At 37.5% G+C, this 19,962-nt stretch overlaps 1 protein-coding gene across 7 annotated transcripts in view; it reads right to left on the bottom strand.

The window, feature by feature from the left end:
• The window catches only part of lyst (lysosomal trafficking regulator), an 83,350-nt gene that overhangs the window by 55,586 nt on the left and 7,802 nt on the right, over positions 1–19,962 (bottom strand). For 6 of the 7 annotated variants that reach the window (XM_035531776.2, XM_035531775.2, XM_081725123.1 and 3 more), the window contains 6 exons: positions 16,769–16,860; positions 10,637–10,838; positions 8,302–8,392; positions 4,934–7,034; positions 889–1,876; positions 527–688 (listed from right to left, as the gene is read on the bottom strand). In XM_035531776.2, coding sequence (XP_035387669.2) covers positions 527–688; positions 889–1,876; positions 4,934–7,034; positions 8,302–8,392; positions 10,637–10,838; positions 16,769–16,860 — 3,636 coding nt within the window. Of the gene's footprint in view, positions 1–526; positions 689–888; positions 1,877–4,933; positions 7,035–8,301; positions 8,393–10,636; positions 10,839–16,768; positions 16,861–17,159; positions 18,972–19,962 lie in introns of all 7 variants that reach the window. The other variant, XM_081725122.1, reaches the window with a different exon arrangement.

Genomic DNA, 19,962 nt, shown 5'->3' on the forward strand with positions numbered 1-19,962 from the left:
AGTGTTAGTTTGGTTATAAGTTATTTGAGTCAATCAAGTGTTTGTTTTGATGAAACAGAGTCCACTTAACATGCTCAATGTACATGATTTTATGTTTAGAAAACTAATTGCAAGCAATAAGTAAATCACAAGCAAAAGAGATATGATATGATTAACAAGAATGCTGTATTTTTAGTTGCTTATAACAGTTTATTCGCTTAAACCGTTTTCTTGGGGTTAACAAGATTCGGTGTTATAGCAGAGGACAAACTGCATTTTAAAAAAAAAAACTAATTTCTAGTCTCCAGTCGCTATATAAACTACATCTTTCAGTTTACATAATCTAAGAATTGGTGACAGTGGTGTAATGCAACAATTTCAAGTCACTTTTCAGTACACATTGATAAAATATTCTTCTTCTGTTCAACAGAAGAGCACAAAACAGGTACTATTTCAAATGTAAAGGCTAATGCCCATTACTGACAAAAACCTGACAGAAATATTTTGTTCATATTAAGGAAAAATAGTATTAACAAAGCTAACTCACCTTTTCAGGTTTTTCTTCATTGGGAACTGGAGTGACACACACCTGAGCTAGTGCCACACACAACAGCGAGTCAAACAGGGGAACAGCCAGGTCAGAGTTCACCACACCAGAGCGGGTCAGCTGATCCTTCACCTGACCCAAAGTGTCCTCCACAGACTGAAGCTGTAGAGGGAGATGCAGAGAGAGAGAGAGAGAATATATAACGTATAATCCAAGCTGGTCTAAGGCAGGATCCAATTAGACAACAGACAGTAATAAGACTTGAATTCCGATAACAGCTGAATACTATGTGAATGAATGTGTGTAGGTTCTTGCTTTTGTACTCCTCATATCTATCAATTAATATGCTATAAATTAAATACCTGAAATGAAGGATCTGGTTCAAGTTTCTGAAGTACCAAGTTGGCACTGTGAAGACAAATAGCCAGAAGAGATTCCAGCAACCGGATACTTTGCAAAGGCCACTCTTCTTCCAGCTTGTGTGCTGAGTCCTTGCTCTTGCTTTCCACCTGACCAAGACTGAAAGATCTGCTGAGGTCTAGATGTGTAACCCCTGCCTCATGTAACCCCATTACTGTGGACACCACCTCAGTGTGCACCGGTGTCTGGGTTGGCGAGTCTGAGCAAGATGAACTTGCTTTGCCCTTACCCTCCCTTTTTTTCTTAGCTTTATTATCTTTGGTCTTAGCCGTAAATTTCTGTATGACCATAGTCATGAGGCGACAGCACACATCCAGGCCTCCCAGCCTGAAGAATTGCCTCTGAAACACTGGACTGGCCAGGTAGATCCAGCGACATACAGACCACACATCCGCTGCTTGCCTCACCTGCTCTTTGGAGGGCAGTGCCACACTGTCTGGTGAGATGCAAGGTAAATGTCCACCCAGGGGCTCACTGGCTGTACTGTCATAGCCTGAGGTATCCTCAGAATAATTAGCAGAGTCCCTATCAGAGTCAGCTTCCTTGCTCACACTCAAGAAGGCCACACACAAGAAAAGGTTAATGGTGTTTAAGGTCACTTCTCCGTGGTTCCATCCCATTGCAGTACTCGTGCTGCTTTGGCACCTCCAATGTGGACATGCCTCTTTTAGGCCCTCATAGAACTTGCTGAGGGTGTGTGAACCATCACCACGAGCTCCTAGATCCTTTGCAATCCCAAGGGTATCCCTTCTCTCATGGTCTTCAGCTTTCCCCAGCCCTAGCAAGCCATCGTCCGTCTGCTGGTCCCAGCCACATAAAATCAGCGTCTCAAACACTTTCAGTGCCCAAAACCGAGTGCAGTCCAGATAGATCAGTTCAGTGACCTGGCTCAGCCCATTACAGCTTAAGAACAGGTCCCGCACCACTGTGCTGGGGTAGAACAGATGGAAACCAAAAAGAGTAATGGACAATCAGCAAAATTAATCTCACAAAAACCGAGCTACAAAAAAATGAGAACCATGCTAGTTTTAGTTATATGTCATCACCTAGTTACATTACTAAACTTAAATTTTAGCAATGTAACTTTAGCATAATACAGCATATTTTGGCTTCAACATATTTTATTAGACATGTAAGAGAGAAGAAACTTTCTAAATGAAGGTGCAACTATATACAAACTATATTAAACTGTATAAAATCACCCCTTTTCTGTAATCATTCTAAAATCAAAAACTAACAACCTACCAAACAAAACAACCAAAACTATGAGCTGCAATGTGGGTGCCCAACTCTGATACGAGAGGGTCTGATTGCAGTTTGACAAGTTCCCTATTAAAAAACACATTTGGCCCATTGTACCAGGGTTAGGCACTCCTGGTCCTCCAGGACCAGAATTGGGCATCCAAATGCTATAACATGGCATGAAAAATAGATTGAGATCTAATAAATGAAACTGGAATGAGGACTGGAAGATACATAATAAACAAAGTGGCCCTTGTTTATTAAAGATGCATATGAAAAATCCGATTGTAAAGCAAGCATAAGTTAGTCTTTAGAATATTTGCATAACCAGAAAACATGTAAAAATCTAGAATTAAAAATAATTCTCACAATCTGAGAATTGCTTGGTTTGTGGATAACCAAAATGGTTATGAACATCAGTGCTGATAACAGCAATGCCATGAATTAACAGGAAAAAATAAGTTACAGTTCATCAGAGTAGGCAAGGAAGGCTGTCTCCTCAATTTTTTTATGTAAATAAATTTAATGCAATCACAACATGCAACATTTCTGAATCAGTCTATACATTTTATATAACATTATATATAAATTTATAGAAAACTGCTTATTTCACAATTTGTTTCCAGCGGACTAAATTCAGATCAACAAGCAACTATAGTAACTCAAACGGAATGGCAGAGAAATATGAGAGCCTACAGCCTCCTCTTGTAGGTAAACTAAGCAATCAGAATCATGTAAATTCCCAAATGCCATTTGTGTCTCATAAAAAAGCCTTTAAAAAGCCCAGAGCGAAGCAAAATAAAAAATATGCCCCTCTTCTGATGTGTGTTGATAACCACATCATATTCAGTTACATAGAGTCATCTTGTGAACCAATGTGCTTTGTGTGTTGGTTTCATTGTGAGTTGGCTTCATGCAAGCATACACTATTATGGCTGAGAACATGGAGCTGAAAAATTAACTGTGTCATTTTCTGTTATTGGCTGTGCTTTTGAGGTTTTGGGATGGGACAGTTGTTATTTGGCCTAAGCAGCATTGCTGTCCTATTGGTTAGGTAACAAAAATATAGTTAATTAGTACTCAGTGATTAGTGTCAGGCTTCCCAGAAATGTTCCTCACAGACCAACCACTGATAGGTTTTAATAGTAGAACTGGCTTTGTTAACCTGATGTCAGGCTGTCTTTTTTACCTTCTTGTTTAAAATGATAAAAGGATGTGAAACAAAGTTTTACTTTCAGTACCACAGGAAAGTACTTTCAACACCAAGGAAAATTACAACACTGTTAAAAACAGAATAGGCCTAATGTCACTTGACCACTCAACACTAATTTTGACCAACCAGAGTTGGTCCCAAGGACTAGAGTCCAACAGTTTAGTGATTTCCTATATCAAAACACATGTGATTCAACTTGTCATTCATAATCATGCTAATTCCAAAATGCCATTTGTGTCTGGTTTTATAACATCAAGAAGTAGTTATTCTATATTATACAACACTTCAATTCAAAGTAAGTAGTTAAGTTCGAATATTGTCTTAGACAGCCAAGCTTATAGTAAACTAAATATGAAAAGCATAGGCATTGCATAGGCTAAAGGCCTATAACTTCGGGAATCCGCAGCAGTTATCAATAACCCCTGTCCAGACCTTGTTTTTGTTCTGTTCAATTTTTCTTAGTTTCCAATTCTCCTTAGCCTGGTAATGAAAATCTCTTCAGCTCTTAAGGACCGGGCTGAAGCTGGAACATAAAAGCCTGAACTGTACAAAGGTCAAGAACCTTTGTACAGTTCAGGCTTTTATGTTCCAGCTTCAGCCCGGTCCTTAAGAGCTGAAGAGATTGGGAACACCCAATAGAGGGTAATTAACTGCATAGACATATTAGCTATGCTTCTACCTGAAAGGAAGAAAAACACAATACAACCTACGTATAAATAAATGACCTGAATTTTAAACCAGAAAGCAGGGCTCCACTTGCATTTTTTGACTCCTTTGTTCACTGTTTTGTGCCGATTACATATTATTTTTGCTTCCTTTCATTATTATATATAAAGTTATTATTTATAATTATTACTAAAACTATTACCATTTAGTTCCATTTCCCCCAATAGCAGAAGAATGTTGTTTGTCTAATACATTTACATCATTTAGAAGATGCTCTTATCCAGACTTAGATGGATGCTCTTATTCAGACTCTTAGTGACTCTTAGTTGTCTGTTGTTAAATAGTACAAAATCGGTCCAAAATACTCTTAGCTCAAGACAATGGCAAAGCAATGGTCATTGCTGAAATGCAAGACAGAAATTACAACAACTATTCATTCAAATAAGCATTATGATAGATGCCAGTCAATGACATTTAAATGCTTGTAATCTTTAACAATTGGGCATCTGATGACCCAATCTGAAGACTACTTTGCTTTGATAGGTTCCCCCCCCCCTCCCCCCAAAATAAACCTAAATTTCAGAGAATAAAGCATTGATATAAAACTGATCTTTAATACTATATTACTTTTTTTTAAATGTCTTATTATGTCACTTTAGTACTTCATTACCAAAATACTGATTATGGAATGTTTTTTTGATAACATATAACTCATTATCCATAGTTTACTTTGCAATTAATAAGACATTACATTATAGATTCCCCCCCCCCCCAGTTCTCTGATAATAATTTTAATCTATATCCTCCAAAAAATAATGCATTATGTAAACATATCAATAAATGTAAACAAAAAGAGAAACTCTTACCTTGACCTGAGTAAGGCAGGAAGTGTCTGGAGGTAAACAAGCAGCACTTCCACAGGGAAGCACTGGATGTGGTAGCTGCATACCTGGGTACATGTATGAGACACACCTAGTTGCTGGGCATGGTGGGCTAGCTCCACACCCCTCTGAAGCACAGGATTAAAAATGTGAGTGTACAGCTGCCACTGTACTATTGCATTGCCCCTCAAGGTCAATTGGCATACATGGCTGGCAATCTGTTGACTCAAACGCCAGTCCTCACCAAACACTATATTCTGGTAAGCCTTTAAAGCATCCCATTTCCAGAGCATGTCTTCAGATCCTGTACATGGCAGGATGCCTTGTGAATGGTAGGAGGGACAGAGTAAAGTAGAGAATGTTCCTTCTTTTCCTGGCCCACAGCCCTGCAAAGTCTCTTCAATGCCAGGTATCTGGCTGCTGTCCAAGGTGCAGATGCTGCATGAGGTATGCTTGGCCTTCTCTAAAGATTGTCCTCCCCCAAGCTGCTCTAGCACAAGCTTGCTCAGCACATTCAGTACGTGGGACTGATAGCTGTGCAGGTCTGGGGATTTGAATGCTTGAAGCAGCGGACTCACCACTGAATGTGGGTCCATGCAGCAACAAATACCAACAGTCTGCACACCCACCAGCACCTGCAGCACTGCAGGCCCAGTGGGTGACAAACGCTGGAGAAGGTGCAGACACTGGTGAGCACAAGCCGCCAGAACACAACAACGCTCAGGATAGCACACTTCCCCATCATTGCTATCAGTGTCCTCCTCAAAAGGATTGCGTTGATTTCTCTGCTTGAAGGAGGAAACAGGCAATCCTGAGAGGTCACGATGATGGTGCAAAAAGTGAGAGTAGTCGCAGTGTCTGTGTCGACGCCTTGCACACACAGACTGGTGCAGTTGCTCTGACTTAGCCTTCTTCACTGCACTGATTATCTTAAGCACACCAGCAATGAGACCACGCAAATGATCTGAGGCTTCCCCACCAATCTCAGAGTCCTGAGTACTGACTAGGGCTTCAAGATGAAGAGAAGTTGACTCAAATAGCTCAAGGCCATGGTGCTGAACAAACTCATGAACGAGCTCAAGAGCCTGACTGAAGAAAAAAGGATTGGAGGCAGAGGCATGCAAACAGCCAAGTAAAAGCTGAAGGACTCCCTCAAGGAGCTCAGGCAGCAGCAGGGCCCGGTGATGGTACCTAGAGAAGGAAAAGTCCTCTTGTACCTCTTGCAGAGTCTTTTTGCTCCGAGGGGCAAAAGGGTCAGCTTGTCTCTCAAGGCAAATACGGATCTTCAGGGTAGCTCTGAGAAGGCCAGTTAGGTTTCGCCGCAGATTATCAGGTAGGGCCTCACTCTGACCAACATCTACAGACATCAAGTGCAAGATGGTGCGTAACAGCATCCTCTGAACAAGAGCAACTGGCTCCTCAGTCCAGCCTCCAGCCAGTTCATCAATCCCTCCTCCACCATTGCCCCCTCCTGGTCCACAGCACTCCCCAAACTCTGTAAGAATTTCAGTAAGTGTGGGAACAACACTAAATGCCAGGCCTGGGTTTTGATTGATGGTCAAGTCAAATTTGCAGACCTTCTCCAAAAGAGAGAGTAGAACATGACAGAGGTCAAAAGGCGAATTTTCCATACGGTTCAAAATGGAAAGGGCTGTGGGGTCACTTAGTGTGTCAGCATCAGATGGTAGGTTTCCAAATATCCTCACATGAGGCTGGGATCTTTCGAAACTGCCCATAGTGTCCACAATTGGACACTGCAATGACTGTTGCTGTGAAATGACTGACCCCTGAGGCTGGCTACTAACACGCACAGATAAACCATGGGACCTGCGATGTTTGGTCCCTGGGCTTGCTCCTTTTTCATCTGAATTTACTTCAGAATCAGAAGTAGAGAGCTGGGATTTGCAAGCATCCCTCACTGAATATCTCTGAGCAGTCCTACGTGTACGACGTGACTTCCAACTCCCAGATGAGCGCTTCCCAGAGTTCTGTGCATCTGCACCAATTTTCTCCTTCCCTGACTTCAAAGTAATAGCCTTTTCCTCCTGCTTTAGGTACTCTTCCAGGAGTGAAGGCAGGTTGAAATCTAACAAGATCAAAAGAGATATTCATTATTGATGAAATCTAGTTACTATTTTTATATTTCTTATGAATGACTCGGTAATAAATGCTTCCTGTGATGCAAATAGCAACATCACATAAGGGATCTCAATCTGATTCATATAGTGTAATCTGACTATGAAGAGGTAGCTCATAGGTCCTTGAAAAAAATGCTGCACACATATGGGAACTAATAAGGGAGCAATTTAGGAGGTGCATGTTACGAAAGATTAGCACACTGGCACTACATACCATAAATCAACAGAAACAACGTCTTCTAATGCTGGCAAACCCATTGTATACAATTTGAGCCATCTCTTGATTACATGGGATTGGCATACAGATGGTTACTAAACTATTCATGGAGTGCTCCTAAGAATAGTGCCTTCAGATGCACTGAAAGGTACAGGCGATCTCACGTTTCCACGTGAACTATAATTGCAAAATAATACTGAATTCTAAAGACATCATTAGTGAATGAAGACCAAGTGAAAACCACATCCAAGAAAAAAATATTAGTGTTGTAGCAGGAAAGTAACAGTGTATGTAAGCAGCACTGGCATTTGTCTTTTCTCTGACTTAATGACTTCTATCAGACACATTTTCTTTTTGGTGCATTTACATTCAAAGAAGCATTCCATAGCAGGGCCTTCATGATAGATAAAGATCTCATTTAATATATTTCAGCAACTACAACCTTCTCTTCTTCTATTCCCCTGAACAATGCGGATTAGCTGTGTACTGCTTAGCAAAGTGCATGTTCACTCAATTAATTTGAGAAAACCAGGAGTCATGTTCTTGTCAATTTTGCACCAGCAAATGTAATATGCTTGCCTGAATCTAACTTGCTTCTGGTAGCTCAAAATATCTGTTGCAGCTTCATATGTAAATGAAGATTCTGACCTTCATCTTAAAAAACAGTGGATGCTGTCACCAACAGAGAAAACGTTGTTTTGTTTTTTACTAGTTACTTTCTTTTTTTTTTACCCATTCTGTGCACATAAAAAAAAAAATTAAATTGTGTCACACAAGCAGATCAAATGAACAGCCAACAGAATTTAAAATTTTAGACTGATTTAACTAGCTTACAAGAAAGTAAATTTTGACTAGTCTGTTCACCATGTGCTATATATATATATATATATATATATATATATATATATATATATATATATATATATATATATAAAAACATTTTATTATTATTATATATTTTTTTATATTAGATGATCTGTCATTGGATCGACACTGACCTGGGGCATTTTCTTGCTGAACAGGAATCTTCCAGACTAGTGGCAGCAGCGATAACAAGAGTGTGAGCAGCTCTTCCCGGCAGCTCAGCTCCTACAGATAAAATGTGAGAAACTAAGCTCAGATTTAAGAATGTTCTCCCTGCATTTCCACTTCCAGGTCAAGGAAATGCCCTCAGCATGAATACAAAGAAAAAGAATACTGATCAGAGTAATTTCTCACAAATGCAAGACCTTCTGTTTCACTGTGCTTTTTCCTGCCTATCATCCGTTTCTCTAGGCATAACAATGTGCTTTAAAAGATAAGCAATTATAGATGAGTAGATAAATGGCTACTAGAAATAAGAAACACCCAAAGCCAAACTACTTACTGACTATTTAGAGGCAAGCCTTCAAAGGCAATACGGTGGGAGTGAAAGTGTGTCCCTAAATACTAGCTCCACCCTGAGCTTGCTGAGGAGAACATTCTTCACAGTGAGAAGAGAAAGTGAACTAGCACATGTGAATTAAAAGTAAATACAGGGAGCTTGCTGTCTCAGTTCCATGTGACCCAGGTAAATCATCAAGCTGTGTTAACCATAATGCTTCCACTAACAAATTATGCTGAGCATGCTCAGGTGTACCCAACACTATGGCCTCACCTCACCTTATTCAATTATTAAGCCAATACATGGAGTGTGATTTAGCATTGTAGCAGAAAAGGGGAAGAGAGGAAAAACATTTGAAGCAGGCCACAAGTGAAAGATTAAGGACAAGAGTTGGGATAAACAAGACTATGAACAGACATAAAGCTCTGAAAAATGTAGTTTTAAATACATTTCCATACATATCCTTGTACAATCATAATGCAACTGGTCCTAAAGACAAAGAAGATAACAAGCTTTCTAGAGAATACAGTAGAATGTAATTGTAATTTTAATCATCTGTATAAACATATAGATAGAGTGCATAGAAGATTACGAATATCACCAGTGATAGCCTGGCTTATTTTCCACACTGCCACACATTTTAGTGGCCAAGAAAACACTCAGGCCTATCACACATTTTAAAGGCAATCTTGAGCTGAAGCACAGCTAGAAAGAAATAAGTCAAAGAGAGTGAAATGTGAGAGTGAAAGTAATGGCAGTAGCTTAAGTCTATAAAAACTGAATGTCAATGATTTTATGCCAAATAATTCATTTCTGATTTAAATCACTAAAAGGCTTGCTGGCACTGAACTACTAATGTAAAAATAATTATAACTAAAAAATTATTTTAGCCTCAAAGAAGCATGACTGTTTAGCATTACCTTATGGTAGGCAACCAAACGATTGCAATAATTTGAGAGAGATTGTCACTGAACACACTGGACAAGTTTTAAAGTGTAGTCATTTCAGCACTAAAGAGTTTCAGCAATAAAGACTTTCATGCAGATTTATGGTGCACACAGCTCTCTCTGAACTGAAAATGGAGTATATAAATTACTCTCTGATATATGTTGCATTCACAATTTGTTACTGTTAATTCTATAGTATTCCAATATATCAGTGTCTATGTTAATAAAGAGGATGAGGTCTGAACCATTCTAAAGATGTTCGCCTTTTAACACTTATATGAGAGAATGTTTGTGAACAGATAATGTGTGTTTTTGTATGTGGATTACTCTGAAGGATATAGTTTCAAATTAACAACTGCTAGTGAGAGGAAGAATTAATAAAACTGGTTGTAGTGTAAGAGATGTTCTTAACACCACAGTAAGGAATTGTAGTTATTTGCAGTATTTGCAGGCTGAAGGAATATCGGATTATGACATTAACAGGTAATTCTTTTTGTTGTCTTTTTTTTTTTTTTTTAGTTGATTTTATCTTGAAATCAAAGTATGTAATTTGCATAATGTAGCTATAGCACTAAACAGTGGAGGAAACAACTTAAACAAAATAAAATGTTTTCTAAATAATTGGAAATAAAGAAATTGGAAATAAAGAAACTAAGAAAGATTGACAAAGTCTGACACTTTCAAAACATTTTAAATAATCAGCTAATGACATTCTAAGCAATCCTGCATTTGTCATTTGTAATCCTGCATCCTGTAATTGAGCAATAAGTGTTTCACTGATATAAAAAATCTTTTGAAACATTTATATTTACATTTTCATTAGCAGATGCTCTGATCCAGAACAACTTACAATACTGCTTTTTCATCTACTCATAGAATGTACCCTAGCTAGTACAATAGATTAGAGTCAAAGGTACCATTGTACTTGAATACTGCTATACCAGAAACAAAACAGTCTACATCAATGGCTTTTTAACATAGCTACACAATTAGCTACATAATCCTTCCTGTGCGTTCCCTGACCTGGTCAATAAGGGTGTCCAGGGTGCTTAACAGCAGGAAACCACGGCCTCGGACCAGGTATTCTCCCAGGGCAACCATGTTACTTTCCTCTTCTTCCTCCTCCCTTTGGACCTCCACCTGCTGGGCCACTGCACTACACAGCTGATGGACATCTGTCAGGAACTCCCTCGCTAGCGTGTTACTGGCACCACTCATGTCTGAGCTAAGGAGAGAGAGATCAGAGGGACAGACAGACAGATAGACACAGAAAAAATAAGATCTGCATCTCTTGTGCTAATTTAGGTTCAGGTTACCATTTATGAGAGACGCTGGCAAAAGTGCATAGATTTTTAGCTACAATTATAGGACACCCCAAGAAATCACTGAATCATGAAATACAGTTAGGCAATTTAGCTTAGTTAAAAGAAGTGTCTAAAACATTCAGAAATTCCAGCAAACTGCTTCCTGATCTGATTTCCTCTAACTGGTCTGACCCAGTTTGTAACTGCAGGCAATGAAAGTCACATCACATAAATTCTACATGAGCAAATGTAACAACTAAAGTGGTGAGAAACAGGATTTCATTCAAAGAGAACCCAGGACCCTGTCCTTGACCAGTCATTTGACACTAACATCAACCTGTTATTCTATCCTACCTTTACACTGTCTCAAGTATGTAACAGACATTTCATATAGGCTATACACAAATCAAAAACCAAAATCATCCTTTAAACATTGCATATTCTTTGTGACAGTTTCACTACATTTTCCAAGTAGGTAGTATAATTGCAAGTTACTATAAGACACTACAAGGTTTGTCCATGCCTAACAACTTAATTTTCTGTTCTACTTCAAAGGGATGGTTTTCAGATTCTGAGTTGATCAGTCCATCACATGAAAGCATGTGATGTCACATGAAAGCATGTGATGTCACATGACACCATGTCTGACTCAAGTCACGGTGGCTTGCAGCAGCCTTTGCAGTAACTCTACTGAGGATGGAAATAAAAATGCTACACATACTCAATGTCTGCTACTACAGCAAAATTATGTTGTCAAAAGAGTGAGTCAAAAAAAAACAAAAAAAACCCACCAACACCACCACAGCAACCAAATAATCTCTTACATAATCAGGATACAAAATTTTTGAAAGGTGTGTTCAATTTTTTTTCTCCCTAAAAAAAAAGTAAATAAATATTAACCTATATTTGGACACATTTTTAATAAAATGCATATAGCATACATGCAGATGGCTGGAAAAAATGTCACAGTTTTGCAGAAAAAATTATATTTCAAGTCACCGAGCAATCTTGAGTCTTAAATGACTTTAAGCCAGTGGCTTGGACATTACAAATAATGAACACACTGGATTCTGTTCAACTAGTACACCTCAGACATCACCTAATTATGTAATCTGCAGAAGCTTCTCAGATGATACAGCCATTGTGGGAAATGGAAACAGTTGCAGCTCAATAACAACAAAGCTGAGCTAGTGTTGAACTTCAGGAGTTCCAGGCTAAAAGCAGCAGGAATCAGAAGTGTAGGTTCTCACTCACAAGTAGAAGAAACTTTAAAACATGCACCATTAAGCAAAGGACCATTTTTGCTTACCAATTCAGCAAACATGAAATACCTTTCTGCCAAAATCCTAAGCACTGAGGAAAGGAAGGCAGAACATGGCCCAGTGAGCAGAGATATAATAGGTCTTTCACAATGCACGTGTTGCAGCAAGGACCACCACTGAATAATACCATCATGGGAGATATGTGTATCACTACAGCTACTGGTATATCTGCTCAACATTTATTTTGCACAGATACAGTTTGTGGCACAGGCGTAATACTTATGTTGAAATTACTAGTCAAGTTTATTTGTCAATTGCATAAACATACATGACATTTATGCTTTGAAATGCATGTAGTGAGGCAAGGGTAGCAAGTATATAGCAGCAAGTTAGATTTAGGACACAACTAATAACAGTAGACAACAATATATAATATACACAAATACAATATACACAAAATATAAATACAGCAAATAAACAGAATATACTAAGTATATACAAAGTACTGAAGGAAAGTCCTAATGGAAGAACTTTCTGCTATTCAAATATATTAGACCAGGATAATCTTAGAGAAAACTGTATACTGTACATTAATAATGACTTTGGAATGGATGGAAATGTTTAAGATAGTGATGTGTTGCAACATAGTGGTACTAGTTGTACTAATAAGGTGCTACAGTGAACTGATATGGGGTGTGTCACTTCAGTTTGTTTACAAACTTGATAACCTGAGGGTGGAATCTGTTCATCAGCCGGTTTGTTCTGCTCTGTATACTATGGATCCTCCTGCCAGATGGCAGTATAGTGAGCAGGCCGTGTGCTGGATGGCCACTGTGTAGACAGATCTTTTTGATTTTCCTCAAGTAACAGGGACATACTACCACCTCGTTAATTACTGTCATCTGTAAGTAAAAAAATACTAGCATGTAAACTGAATTTAGAATTTGTAGAAATTAAGCCATCAGTATAATTATATATGTATTGTCTTACTCTGACCATACATTATAAAACACACACACACACACAAAATGAGCATCCACAAAACGTCATCACATGTCAGGTTAAAGCACAAATAAGCATGATTACACTGACATTTATGGCATTTAGCTGACACCTTTCTCTAAAATGACTTACAATTATTACTTAATACAACTTGAGCAATTGAGTGTTAAGGGCCATGATCAAGGGTCCAACAGTGGCAACTTGGCAGTGATGGGGCTTGCACTGGAAATGGTACCATATGACGAAACTTGTATCCACAGGTTCCACTCTACATGAAAGAATGAAAATCTGTTCTGTCTACCCATATTAATATAAAATGTGATTCTCAGATTGAACAGTTTAAAGATAGCAGGCATCAATGGCTTTCATGGCCATGAGGATGGGGCCTGACCTGACAGGGAGCCAGACCAAACTACTAAATATAACCCTGATTGATGGGATCTTCAGATTCTCCACATATGCAGTACTTTGGTGTATTTTGTAATGTCAGTGACCACTGCTTCATTTTGTATGTAAAAGGTTAGTTAAAGCAAAAGAATCTTCATTAATATTTTAAATGCCTCTATAGAACATGTCATTGTTCTATTTAATCTTACTAAGTCAGCCCCTTGCTGTGTTCCCTACACTGACTCACCTCAGATTTGAAACACTGATGCTCGTCTAGAAAGGTAAATGTGGACCAGCTCACACATACCGAAAAGTGCCAACCAAACGCTGTTCTCCAACACACTTCCTTCAAGCCTCACATATCTGAATTTGAACCATCATCCCTTTAAAATACAAAGAAGACAGGCATTAAGCCTCTTCTCTTGCCTGGCTCCCAGGTGGTGAAAAGTTTCTGAAGTCTGTCCGTACAGCTGAGACACTGGATGTCTTCAAACAAAGACTAAAGACTCCTTTTCACTCGGTCATTGAACACTTAAATATGTACTAAAAAAAGAACACCTTTTGCTGTCTACTTTGTCATGTTTGACAGGGTTTTAGCCTAATAATGTTCTTGACCCTAACGTATCTATGCTAGCATAAGGATATTTTTTGACAAAGAATACAAAGCGCTTCTATAGGTCACTCTGAACAAAGTGTACCTGCTAAATTCTATAAATGTAAGTGTCAGCTGGCCTTCTTTACTTACTCAGTGCAATATACACTGGCTTACATTAACTTACAAAAGTCCTGGGTCAGTCTTCACCCTACTTACAAAAGCAGGTCATCGCTTCACATTCAACTGAAAGTCCCAAAAACAAACACTTCTGTTGGTACCGGATCATTTTCATCTCCTACAACAAACAAGTGGAACACATCCCCCAAAACACTAAAATTGTATTTTACTTATTCTATTTCTAAGCATTAGAATAATAATAATTATTATGATTATTATTATTATTATTATTATTATTATTATTATTATTATTATAAGGATATTTTTAAGTGATGCATTTACCCATGTCTTTAATAGCTACTAGCTTGTAACAGCTGTGCATTTTCATTTGTTTATTTTTCAGCCCTTTTGTGTGTCCTTCCTCTCAAGTAGTCCTTGCTGCTTGCCCGGTCATCAATTCTTCTTAATGACTTGCCTCATTAAAATAAATGTTAACAAAAATAAACAAAATAAAAATAAAAACTAGGAAAGTCTCACTTTTTAATATAGATAAGAGTTGGTCCATCAATTGGTCAATCATATTTTATTATATTAACAAGTCCACTTTTATAATATATATGATGTATTCTTAAAATAAAAAAAAGATGTATTCTTGCTTTGCTCCTGAACAAAGTGAAGCTGAGACTGACTAATAGATAAAAATCAAGGTTGATTTAAGAGACATTAGATAGCTGAAACAAGGTAAAATAAGGCAAAAATAATAAGACAGAAATAATGAAAAATAGCATTCACTAAACAAATTTATGAGTATCCTACACATACCACTGCAGTGCAAAGACAAAATGTATTTTCGTGTACATGTTAAACTGTATAGCAATAGCTCTCCTCTATGTACTGCTCATACAGTATCATAGGATATATGAAAAACACATTTTGTAGGAAGCATTAACTGCCCAATTATTTGTTCCTGATGCAACAGACACCTCCAATTGGGAATAAAGTGCCTCAAGAGCAAGAGTTCAGAGAATTGTGCACTTGTGAAATTGTGACTACAGTTAGCTGACTAAAAAAGCTTTCTAGGTGAATCCGGTGTCAACCAGAGGAGAATGGCTTCCCCTCCCAAGTCTTGGTTCCTCTCAACATTTCTTCCTCTTTCTCTCAGATTGTTTTCCCTCACCACTATTGCTTTGGCCTGCTCATTAAAAGCCTGGACCTGGATTTTCTATATAGATGATTTCTGTTAAGACAACACGTATTGTAAAAAGCACTAAACAAATAAATTAGTACTGAAATTAATTGAAAAGTAAAAACTAAAAGACTAACTACTAATAAATATGAGACAGTACACAAGAACATAATGCACCGATGAACTGAAACAAACTATTAAAATATAAACAGACTAATCATGGGTAACAAGAAACAAGTGAGGAGAAGGAATTACCACAGAAGTGGGGAACATATGATACTGGAGACAGGAACTAAAACAAAAGGACAGAAAGTGTGGGTGCCATGGCAACCACATTGCAAGGAGGGGGAAACTATGATGTCGACACTCAATTACTGATCTAAAAGTTTCATTTCTTATTAATAATTAAACTAGAGTTCTAGACGTCATGATCTAACACACTGCCAATTAGTTTGCGTAGGAAAAGCCCCAAAGTTCAACAGAAATAACCACAAAAACCATGGCAAACACTTTTTTAGGAAACTGAAAGCATGTTTATGATGACAACAGATTTTATGTTTCATTTTACCCATGCCCCGCTTTTGTCTAGCACACATTACCCTAGATAATCTATAATTGGTACTCAACTGAAAGCAAACCTGTAGCCAAGATCATATGGCCTGTCACGAACTGATGAAGCAGCACTGTGGTTACAACTGTCAGCAAATAGGGTGTGAACAGACAGGCTGTGGAGAGGGATTGTTTACAGTGTTCCATGCTACAGGAAATGGTTCAGTATGTGCATGCTTAATGTGTGTGTAGTAGAGAGCAAATGGGTTCAAAATAGAAATATTAAAAGATTTCGTTAACCAGGCTGAATTTTTATTTAGCTTTTGAATATGGCCAACTGTCTAAAATAGTGTAAGTGACAGTAAGATTCAATACTTTCATTCTGCATGATGTATATCTTAAAGCTGTGAACCAAAATTTTAGATATTTAGCATTTAGTCTTGATATTGAGCAATGCTATGTATGAAATTGAGATTCACATGGGTTTACGGAAACAAATGTGCTTATCATCAGTATAAATAAGTGAGTAATGTGATTATACAAAGCTACCATACTACAAGAGAGGCAGAGAGCAAGTGGCTCTGGATCTCTAATAGAAAATATCATTCAGGAAAATGAACTACAAACTTTGTTACTGTAGCTTCTTAAAAACAAAATCTCTCATCATATTCTGATACATGCTAGAAAAAACACGTATCAGAATTACAGGTAATTGTAGGTGTGCTATCGGGAGCCAGTTGATAAAGGTCATACCAGAATTTGAGGGCATCCTTTGCTGCAGGGTCACTGAGGTGTTGCACACAGTGAAACAAACTAAGGAAACTCTCCAGGTACTGCAGACTGATCTAGGAGAGAAAAAGAGAAAGCAGCTCTGAATTACAATGTTACAATATTCTAAAACTTTTACCAGTTTATATTGTTTTATTCAAGTTGTAATGCATAATAATTGCATTTTATAAAGTTTGTAATCTTAGTTTTGGACATAAATAGAATTATTTTCCTCTTTGAGACCTTAGATGTGTCCAAGTCAGGCAGAATGTTATTTTAAACAAATTACCACAATACCATGCATGAACTGCATGTGGGGAACAAAACTGCTTAAGCCCCACAATCATGGAACAGAATAAAAAGTGCAGGTACTCACACTGGCTGCACCAGCATTTGAACACAACTCCTGCAAGCCCATTCATTCATCTTCTTGTCAGTCCAGTAAACTTTTCTTAAGTAGAATTACTTGTGACAGAGCCAATAGACAGGATTTTCTCACTTAATTTCATTCAAACTCACCAAGACAGACTTCAGAGTAAATCCATTTAGATTTGCTTAGCTCATATAGTACAAGAAAGAATGTGTAGTATGGTATAAACTGATGTAGTGGCCAATAACCTCTATTAAGAGAGTACATAACACAATAACAAATATACACAATGCCTCAGACTGCTTGAATTTTAAAAATGTTTAAAAAACAACAACTGCATGCTACGCAATCTTTAATAACTGACAAATTGTGAGACAAATGAATGCTGATTCATTAAGTGCTTTACTGACAAAAAGTTAACGTGGGTGGGTGGGCGGGGGGTAAAATACAGTTTCCACTTACTCCCAAATTTTGCCAATTATCCAATTATACATGTTTGGTGTCTCTTTTCTTTATTAGTTTTGCACTGAAACTACAAGGCTAATATAGTTAGCAAGTTCTGGAAGCTATGTCACTCAAAACCTTTCATAAATACATATCCAAATCTTCATTTACTCACTTCTAATTGCAAATAGCAGTAATTTTAGTTTTAAAGAACAATTTTGTGAAAATGTATAGATTAGTTTTTAAGAGACAGCACTTTAAATATCATTCATTGTTTAATGCCTTGTGTATAATTTACCTTGATGAAATGCATACTTTTTATTTGGAGGAAGGGGCTTTGAAAAGGGATTTGAATTGGTTCTGTGAGGTTAAAGGGATGGCCTGGGTAAATCTGGTTAAATTTAAGTTGCAGTTGTAAATCTACAGGAAACCATATACATGACTATGAGGACAGCTGTACTCCTAAAAAAAAAAAAAAGCAAGTACACAAAAATTGCAACAATTACAAGGTGCAATGTAGTTTACAGGAGCACTGTCAATTACAAACTTTTTTAAATTCTAATTACAATTACATGTGATTTGTTAGCAAATCATCTATTGTTCTAATGCAGAAAGACTATGCAGAGAAGGACTATGACACACATTAGTTGGCACACTAAAAAATAAAAACTAGGCCTAAGCCATTACACATTTGGATATAGAAGCATGACTAGCTATCAAAAGCAGTTGTTGGTTATGAATATACATTTACACAGAAGCTTGTTTATCTATAAATCCTAAAGTTCATTTACAATTCAAGCTAAACTGTAACATTAGTTCATAGAACCATTGCAGTTTGACACATTATTCATTTACACTTGCAATTTGCAATTCATGCAAATTTATAGCTATTAGTTTTAGCTTTTTGTTAGGAACATTACATTAGACTGGTAGAAACATGTTAACATGTTTTCTGGTTGAAATGTTTTGATAAGTGACTAATACAAAAGGGTATGCTTGTAGAAGTAACACTGTACTGATGTCTAGAAGGTGACTCAATTTCCTTCCTCTGCTGATTTTCTACAGAACAAGACCTCTGTGCAGTACTGCTGCCTGTTCACACCTTGTTAAAAACTCAATCTGAATGATTTCACTGATAAGAGCACAGAAGATGGGGAATGGAGGGATAAATTTAATGGACGGTAAGAATGATTTTGCCAATTTCAGGGAGCAACTATTACCCCAAGCTTTGACACTTGTAAGACTGACCTGGTTTTTTTTCACATCTATAATCAGGTAATCACTGGAAATTAGGGTTGCATTCCAAGCACCAAGTTTCCTGGCAGTGCCTCACTAATGAGAACACTTATCCTCACATGACTCTTCATGGTTACACTGATGAAAGAAAGCGGAAAGAACGGTAGATGACATTGGATTATTTGTTTGTTTGTTTGTTTGACATGAATTATTCTCTTTTCGCAGCAGTTTTAGTTGCCTCTTGGGAAGCATAAATCTGATGGTGGACAAGACATTAGCAGGCTGGGCCACAAAAGGATGACTGAAATATTAATATAATGAACAGTTACATTAAATTACAACGACTAGACTAGCTGCTGCAGAGACTGCAAAGGGAGTGCCGGCATGTTTTTTGTAACAGTTAAAACAAAAGAGAAATAAAGGGTGAGAACTTGACTGATTTCAAACTGTTAAACCTCCATGTATATCTATGTAAGTCATAAAGCAATTGTGCTCCATAAAGCCTGATCTTATTCATAGCAGAACAGCAAAATGTTGAACAAAAATAAATCTGAGAAAAATCCATAAATTCTTTTCAAGATAAGAATGACAGACTTGACTCCAAGAAGCACCTTGTTTCCATAAAAACAAAGAACTAATGACAAACTTTGGTTATATTTTTATTGTATTTAATTCTAATGTTTATTTTTGTTTTCTCATTGCTACTTACTGCACCTACTCAATTAGCATGCACAATCTGTCAGCCACTTTGTCAGCTTGCAGTTTAGTTAGAACATGCCTGGCTCCAATATTCACATGCTATTCAAAGCCTAGATTAACTTGATGAGGTCTGTTGGATTAGAGCAGCAAATCCACATGACTGCAGCTGGGCATCTGCTCTGCCCTGAAGAGATGGTACAATGGTGAAAGTTTATGAGGCACAGCAGTCTTGCTGTGTTTCTACTGGATTGAGCATAGTTTGACAACCATTTATAGCCCACAGAGGGCAATTTATCAATGTAGTAATCATATGTAACCATTCTTTCACGTCATCATGTATTCTAAAATTTTCTTCTAACTATCACAACTCGTAACATGTTAGCCTGAAATTGTTTGGCTTCAATTCAGTTCTTTGGTTATTTTGTTACTG

The sequence above is a fragment of the Electrophorus electricus genome, chromosome 12 (genome assembly GCF_041902795.1).
Source record: "Electrophorus electricus isolate QZ-2024a chromosome 12, ASM4190279v1, whole genome shotgun sequence".
Lineage (NCBI taxonomy): Eukaryota > Metazoa > Chordata > Actinopteri > Gymnotiformes > Gymnotidae > Electrophorus > Electrophorus electricus.